The 8,725-nt window shown below is 43.9% G+C and overlaps 1 protein-coding gene across 1 annotated transcript in view; it reads left to right on the top strand.

Moving 5' to 3' along the window:
• The window catches only part of BLK (B lymphoid tyrosine kinase), a 46,825-nt gene that overhangs the window by 7,013 nt on the left and 31,087 nt on the right, over positions 1-8,725 (top strand). Inside the window, exons 2-5 of the mRNA XM_006884887.1 lie at positions 3,301-3,352; positions 5,109-5,202; positions 6,422-6,520; positions 8,051-8,154. Coding sequence (XP_006884949.1) covers positions 3,301-3,352; positions 5,109-5,202; positions 6,422-6,520; positions 8,051-8,154 — 349 coding nt within the window. The remainder of the gene's footprint in view (positions 1-3,300; positions 3,353-5,108; positions 5,203-6,421; positions 6,521-8,050; positions 8,155-8,725) is intronic.

Here is an 8,725-nt window from a genome sequence, read left to right on the forward strand (position 1 = left end):
AACACTCCCTCTGCAGGCAGCCCTAGCTGCTTCTTGTCTGCAGGAAGAAACTCATTTCTTGTGATTTGTCACAAGAGGAATTCCAGCTTGTATTTGTGTTTCCTTTAATTCCTGATTAAGCATTTGGTTTAACATTTAACTTAATATTTGGTTTCCCACAAAGATATTTATTGTATTTTATTGACTATATCTTGATTATGTGTTGTTGTTATTATGTGCTGTCAAGTTGACTACCACTCATAGTGAACCTATGAACAACAGCTCCAATCTTGAGCCAACCTGTTTCTGATATACCTGACCCCATTGCCACAGTCACTGTGTCAATCCAGCTTAACTAAGGTCTTCCTCTCCTGTGCTGACCCTCTACCCTTAAAGCATGATGTCCAAGGACTGTTCTCTCCTACCAACAAGCCCAAAGTATGTGAGACAGAGCTTCAAAATCCTTGCCTCCAATAAGCAAACTGGTTCACCTTCTCTAGGATATACCTATTTGCTTTCTTGGCGGTTTTGGTATTTTTCAATTCTCTTCTCTAGCACCACAACACAAAGGCATCAATTCTTCTGTCATACTTAATCATTGTCCAGTTCTCAGATACATAACAAGCAATTGAAAAGACCATGGCCTGGATCAGGCACACATTGGTCTTTAAACTTACACTGTTAGCACTCTGTCCAGAATCCAGATGTACCAAATGACCTGTTCCACATATAGATTGAAAAGGTATGGAGAAAAGCTACATCCCTGATGCACTCCTTTCTTGATTTTGAAACATGCAGTATCCCCTATTCAGACAACAGCTTCCTGATGTAAGTATAGGTTTCAAATGAGCAAAATCAGCTTGGATATTCATTCTTCTCAGCATTAACCACAATTTGTTATGATACATACAGTCAAATACCTTTGCATAGTTGATAAAACAGAAGTAGAAATCCTTCCAGTACTGTCCACTTTCAGCCATGATCCACCTAACATCAGCAATGATATCTCTAGTGCCTCGGCTTCTTCTAAATCCAGTTTTGTTTGGTTTTTTCTCTGGCAGTTCTCGATCTACTGTTCAGTAATTTTTTTTATTTTTTTTTAATCTTCAGCAAGATTTTGCTTGCCTGTGATATTAGTGATGTTGTTGTTGTTGTTGTTTTTGTTGTTAAGTGTCGTCAAGTTGTAGGCAACTCATAGTGACCCTATGAATGAAAGACCTGAACACTTGTATAACTTTCATCATTTCTCCGAGTTCATAGGGTTTCCAGAGGCAAGCTCTTGAAAGTGGATGCCACTCCTAGTTTCAAGCTTGTTTTAATTAGGAAGCTCCACCAAACACTGTCCACCATGGGCGACCAATATTGCATTTGGCACATAAAAGTCACAGTGTTCAGCATCACAGCAACCACAAGTTATAGCAAATCGACAGACCAGTGCTATATCACCTAGAAGAAGAATGTTTGACTAAAAACAATTAAAACCAGCTCTCAGGCCCTGTTGTTGTGTGCCGAGCCCTCAGGCCCTACAGCATTTAAAAATTCCAGCATGCCCACATGCTGGTGGACTGTTAGCCAGAGACCACCAGTTCATCTGGTAAGTCCCATCTGCTAACACCGATTTGGGACGAAAAGAAAGCCATAAAAGCCCCAAGTTCCCTCCTCAAGATGCAAGAGGCCGTCATAACTTCCAGCATAAAAACGACTCAAAACACAATAGCCCTCAGTCTGCAGGTGAGGCCAAACATATTGTTATTGATAATGACTACATATTGATAATGACTACATTTTGTAGGATCACCTTTTTTCTGTGAATGAGAAGACATATGGATCTCTTCCAGCCAGTTGGCCAGGTAATTTTCCTCCAAACTGTGTAGACCATAAGAAATTATAGCTTACATTGAAAAGAACAGGAATCCCAGAATAATTTCTTGTTCCCATGAGAAACCTATACTTAGACCAAGAAGCTTTTGTCCAAACAGAGAAAGAGAATACTGACTGCCTCATTTAAAATTTAAAAAGTGTGTCAGGGTTGAATCCTTTCTTCATACCTATTTAATCTGTATGCTGAGCAAATCATTCAAGAAACTGGAGTACATGAAGAAGAATATGGCATCAGGTTTAGAAAGAGGAAGACTTATCAACAACCTGTATTCAGGAGATTACATAACCTTGCTTACTAAAAGTGAAGAGGACTTGAAACACTTGTTGAAGAAGATCAAAGAATATAGCTTTCAATTTAGATTGTGTGTCAGCATCAAGAAAACAAAAATGCTCACCACTAGACCAAAAGGCAACATTTTGATAGATGGAAAAAAAAGTGACATTGTCAATGATTTCATTTTACTTGGATCTACAATCAACACCCATGGTAACAGCAGTAAAGATACAAAAGGCATACATATTACATTGGGAAAAACTGCTGTCAAGGACATCTCCAAAATGCTAATGAGCAACGATGTCATTGGAACATGTGCTTGATCCAAGCCATAGTATTTTCAATTACTTTCTACGCATCTCAAATTTGTACATTGAATAAAGATGACAGACGAATCAGTGCCTTTGAGTTGTGGTGTTGAAGAAGAGTACTGAATATCCATCCCATAGACAAATAGTAAAAACAAAAAAATCTTTCTTGGAGGAATACAGACAGGGTACTCCTTAGTCAAAGATAGTGAAACTTCATCTCACATAGTTTGGGCATGTTGACAAGAGAAGCTAGTTCTTAGGAAAAGACATCGTGCTCGAAAAGATAGAGTCATCGAAAAAGAGGAAGACACTCAGCCCTCAACAGATGGATCAACACAGTAACTGTAAAATGGGCTTGAACATATCGGATGATGAGGATAGAGCAAGGTTTAGATCTGGTTTTTGTAGGGTCACTATGTATCATAGTCAACTCAATGCTAACTAACAACAACAAACACAGGAAAATATGCTTTTTAAAGACTGCCCATGTTCAAAAGTTCTCTTTTGCCACTCTATCTTTTGATGGTAGGTAGAGATTTTAACCCATATTCTTGGGCTTTCCTCCCCCTTTCACAAACTCTCTAATCTAACAGCACCAAGTACTCTTGCAAGTTGGGGCATCCCACATGGTCTTCTTCTGATCATATCTGTTGTCATTGCAGAGATGGTGGGCAGTCTCAGGGTGGGGGTGAGGTGTGCAGAATTTACCAATGCAGCTTGTAAGCATTGCCTTTGTTGGACAGACCAGATCTCCAGAGGAAATTTAGGTGATATACTCAGTAGGTTCATTTTATTTGACATGGTCCAGTGTCTAGAATTTTGAACTAACACAGAATGTATGTGTTTCTGTTCAAGGTTGTCTTTAATCATCTTACTCCTCCACCTCCTGATAAAGACCCAGACCAAGGTAAGAAAAAGGTGGGCTGAGAAGCTATGGTTCCACACACCCAGGTCCTGCTTTGTGGAGTCAGAACAGGGGGACAATTAGGAGCAGTCTTCCCTGATAAAATGACATGCAGGTCCTTCATAGTCACAAAATGAAGAGTGGGTGTGGGGAGGCTGGAGATGGAGAAGCTCAACACATGACCCAGCTCTGTCCCTGTGCCACCTGCCCCTTCGGGTCCTCTTAAAACCAAGTACAGTTTCCTTCAGTTTGACAAAGCCTAGAGAGGATTTAGGAAGATGAAAAAAGACTTTACAACTAGAAAAAAAAGAACCTTTTAAAAAAACCTAATAAACAAACAACCCACACAAAAAAGTCATAGGAGATAAAAACATCATCAAGGCAAGTATGAAAACTTCTCACTTCCAACCTCAAAGGTCTAGAATTAACAACAGTGCCATTCCTTCCCAGCCCCAGAGCTGTTCCATGTGGAAGGCCTCTCCACATTCCCAGCCCACTTTCAGAAGGCCACCAACCACCCACATTATACTTTCCTTCATGCCCAGACTCTATTTCCAATCTGATGGTGACCCAATAAAAGACCTCACCTTCCCTGATTGAGGGGATCAGACATCTGGTAGACTCACTCATTCACTCATTCAGTATGCACTGAGTACTTTATGCCTGACTCTGCTCAAAATCTGAGGGAGGTGTAAAAATGGGTAAAATTAAAAAATAAATAAAAACAAACAAGCAAAGAAAAATGGGTAAGATAAGTCTCCTTCTCAGAAAAAGCACGGGATCTGGGAAGGGAGTTCACAAAACCGCCTTAGAGACAGACTTCACATGCTTTTTCTTATCCTGCTGGGATCACTATTTTCCATCACAGGTAATCCTTCTCTTTTTTCCACATCTCCAGAAAAGAAACTCAGAGTAAGAAAATAAGGTCATTTCATTTGGAGCAAGAAATCAATCTTAGAACCAGAAGGACCATCATATCTATTCTAACATCCTCTTTCAAACAGAAGGGGGGTGACTAGCCTGGGGTCACACCACCCCTTAGTGCCAAAGCTCCAAAGGAGGTCAAATGATGTCTAGGGAACCTTTTCCTGGTGGGTCCTTTGGGTCCCCAGAACTGTTCAGAAGAGTTCCCTTATTAACACCAGTCATTTGAAAAGACTGCTCCCGACACCTAGTTGACCCCTTCAAAGGCATCAAGCAAGTCATAAGGCTGGACAGCCCTGTAACAACGATTTCAGGCACCCATTGTATAGAAAGATTAGGTATAAAGTTGTCAGATTACAGGGGATAGAGATAGATAGGACAGGTAGAGAAAAGAGAAGAGGAAAACTCATATGCCTCAGAAGTAGAAAGAAGGGAAAGAGCAGGACAAGGAAGCGGCCAGCACTGGTGTTCCCAAACGTGAGTCTGCAGCCTTCAGAGGCATAATAACTGTTAGGTCTTCTAATTAGATTTTCTAGATCTGGCTGTCAATTCCCTTACACCACAGTCCTACCAAAGCTCATGACTTGTAAATGAAATTAAGAAAGGAAGTCAAGGTAGGCTCAGAGAAACAGAGAGCAGGGTTTGTCTGTCTGCCTGACAGGGATTTCCTCATCAGCATTGGTGAGTGAGAAGGTTCAACCTGGTTACCCCTATCTCCCTGCTTGTTCCTAACCCTCCTAGTAACCAGATGGTGGTTCATCAAACAGACTCAAGTCGCTCCCTGCCTTTACTCCACGCGATCCACATGGTGCCTCTCTTTCCTTTTGCATCCTAGAGGAGCATTTTGTGGTGGCGCTGTATGACTACAACGCAATGAATGACCGGGACCTGCAAATGCTGAAAGGAGAGAAGCTGCAGATCCTGAAGGAGTAAGTTTCCCGAATGCTTCCCCTTGGTCAGAGGCCTCTGTCGCGTCTACAGCAGGACTTCCACCCACCACTTAATTTCACCTGATCCGTGTCTCCCTCCCTGGCTGACTCTTTCTTTTATTGTTCATTTCCACAGCCCAGTCATCCAGTATTCTCTTAAACTTCATTGTCTTCCTTCCAAGTGTATTTTTCCATGTTTTTTTTTGGCAAGATGATCTTCATTCTCACTACCTTCTGCTGATGGCATAATCCATAGCGATTTGCACTACAAAGCTAAGGGCAGAGCCTCTTGGCTGGTTCAAATTTACTAGCAACTCCTTGGGAGAAAAATGAGCAATCTCCTCGCATGCCATTTAGAGCCTCAGAAACCCAATGCAGAGTCTACTATGAGTCAATGACAACTTGATAGCAAGAAGAAAGACCTTTTGCATCACTGTTAAAATTCTATTTATCCTTCAAAACCCACCTCTGATGTCACCTCCTCCATGCAGTCCTCCTGACTCCCTCAGGCATTGTGAACCTCTCCCATATCTCCCACATCTCAAGTGCTATGGACACCTCTAGCACTTGCTTGCTGCTCCATTAGAGTCTTGCATTTGAATCCACTCTGCTCGTATTTATATCTCTCACTGGACTGAGGTCTCACACAGGAATCAATGTGTGAAACCAGCTTTAGCTTATTTCCCATGTTCCTTCTCAGAAACTCCACCAAAGTCTGCTTTATCTCCAATGCTGGCCTAGTTCCTCAGAGCATTGAAGACTTGATTTTGATTTTGAAGATCTGCAGTGGCTCTGAGCCAAGAGCATTAACTCTCTGGACTTTGAACCACCCATGGGCTGCCCAGGTCCTCCGGCTTTCATCTTTCCCAGGCCAGCTCCAACACACTCACTAACTTTGAAACAGTCTCTGCAACTAACTTCCATTTATCAAAGGGAGGACATACTCACCAGAAGACAGACTATCTGGAGGAAAGACTGCCTCACTCCTCTTCTGACCTGGCCCAGGGGTACCTTCAGCCTGTGGACGCTCAGCAAAGTAGAAATAACCCAGGTGGTCACTGCATCCATGAGCTACTTGCACGAGTTCCTTCTCATGTATCTGCCAGACTGTTCTCGTGAATCCTCTGCCTCCCAGAGATGAGATCATGTGGTGAGCTGTCCCAGCAAAGCCCCATGGGAGCTATTATCCTATTTTTGCTTTTCTCTCCCCCACCTTTAGAACTGGAGACTGGTGGCTGGCCAAATCACTCGTCACTGGAAGAGAAGGCTATGTGCCCAGCAACTTTGTTGCCCGAGTAGAGACCCTGGAAGTGGAAAAGTAGGTGAACAACCTCAAGGGTCCCTGTAAACAGGGAGAACAGTCACTTCTTCTGCTCTGCAGGCTACGCTCACTCGGGGTGGAGGGGAAAGTGGGTGTAAAAGTGTGCCTTGGGAACCCAGGGGAGGGTGCAAAAAAAAGGGCCAGGGAACCAAAACTAATGTGAAAAGCATTATTTACTGGTGCCATATGACTGGCCCCTCCTGGATTTAAATCAAGGAGCCCTGGAGGCACTGTGAGTTAAGCATCACTGCTAAATGCAAAGTCTGTGGTTCGAACTCACCAGGTACCTCCTGGGATAAAGAAGAGACAGTCTGCTTCCATAAAGACTGACAGCCTCAGAAACTCTATAGGACACATCTGCTCTGTCCTACAGGGTGCCCTGCACATTGGAATCTGCTTGATGCCGGTTGTTGTCGTTGTTAAGTGCTGTTGAGAAAGAACCAACTCATAGCTGACCCTCCATTGGGTTTTCAGAAGCAGTAAGTCACATAGGAAGAGACTGCCCATCTTTTTCCATGGAGCAGCTGGTGGAGTCGAACTGCCTGCCTTAGGTTTTTTGTTGTTGGAGTTTTTTTTAAAATTTTATTATTTTTGTGTGTGTACCATCAAGTCGGATCTGACTGGAATAGAAGGAGACTGCCCCTCTTTCTCCAGCAGAGCATCTGGTGGATTCAAACCGCATACCTCTGGGATTGCAGTGCAGCTTCTTGCCACTAGGCCACCAGAGCTCCCTTTACATTTGTTTTTGTGGTTTGAGTTTGAATCATTTTGTGATTATGAAGGAGACCCTTGCTGCCCATCCCCCACCTTATTCTTGGCATTTGTGAAACAGGAAGCCAGGGATCGACTGGGGCTCATGGTGGCCCTGTGTCGGAGCTGAACTCTGCTCCAGGGTTTCAGTGGCTCAGTTTGGACCATAGATCACGAGGGCTTTCTTTCAAGATGCCTCTGGATGGACGAGAACCTCCAACCTTCTGGTTAGCAGCCAAGCATGTCATTTGTTAGCACCACCCAGGGACTCTGTCAGGATGGCTTGAGAGCCATCAGTGGGCGCTGTGGCCAGCAAACAATCCTTGAGGCTCCAGCAGGGGCTGGATTTCCCATCAGCTCCCTCAGAGCTGCCTGGTTCCCCAGTGCAAGTTCTTCCCGGGACTGAGAACACCTCCACTCTGAGGAATCCCATGCAGCTTGGGGATTTCATGGGGGGGAAAGTGAGAACCTCTACACCAAGTGTCACTGGAACTTCATCTTATAAGATGGATGATAAGTTACTTTCTTTCCCCAAGCAAAATTAACAAAGGTTTTCCCAAATTAACATTCTCATTTTCTTTAAAGAACACATTAAATCCATACGCTGATGGACTTACAGGGGGTTCTAGGATTTGCTAAGATGTGAGAAGTGGTAGTTCAAGGTTAACTTGGGAATAGAAACATCATGTTTGATTTCTTGAGGGTCAAGGTCTAGCTTAAGAGGGAGGTTTGGACACAGTCATTACGTGATGTCTGCCTGCCCTTTCCCTTTTCCAGGTGGTTCTTTAGATCAATTAGTCGCAAAGATGCTGAGAGGCAGCTTCTGGCCCCAGTCAATCAGGCTGGCTCATTCCTTATTAGAGAAAGTGAAACCAATAAAGGTGAGTACTGTGGCCCCCCCCAACACCGTGTGTCCCTAGGAAGCCCTCGCCAGAGGCCTTACTCTGTGCAGGGGGGACTCCAGCCCTGAGAACCTGGATTCCAGGTCTCCTTCTCAATTTAGGCCCTGCCTGGACAGCAGTTATGCCAAATACCGGACTTTAAAACTCTTACACACCTTTCGTGCTTTTTCAAGGAAGCTTTGGTTTTGTATTGGAATCCTGTGATCACTAGTCCAGCCCACAAAGGAATAGCGAGGCCTAAGTTCTTTGAGAGCTGGGTAGTTGGTGTGACTGTGGAGCCGGGAGTCCTAAGAGGCTGACTGATCTGATGAATAAGATCAGTGAAATTAGTATAAGGGATCATGCTGCACCTTTCTCCCCGTCTCCTCATCATCCAGAGTGGACACCTGCCTAGATCACGAGGCAGGAGAGACAGCGACAGATGGGGCTGCCATGCTCCCCTTGAGGTCACAAGTGGCCTACATGGCCATGCATCATACCTGGGTCCGCAGGGTCACTATGGGTAGGAATCAACCTGAAGACAATGGGTTAGTTTTAATGTGGCTCGGGG

This window comes from Elephantulus edwardii, unplaced genomic scaffold (genome assembly GCF_000299155.1).
Source record: "Elephantulus edwardii isolate Elephantulus edwardi_28Jun2011 unplaced genomic scaffold, EleEdw1.0 scaffold00038, whole genome shotgun sequence".
Classification (NCBI taxonomy): Eukaryota; Metazoa; Chordata; class Mammalia; order Macroscelidea; family Macroscelididae; genus Elephantulus; species Elephantulus edwardii.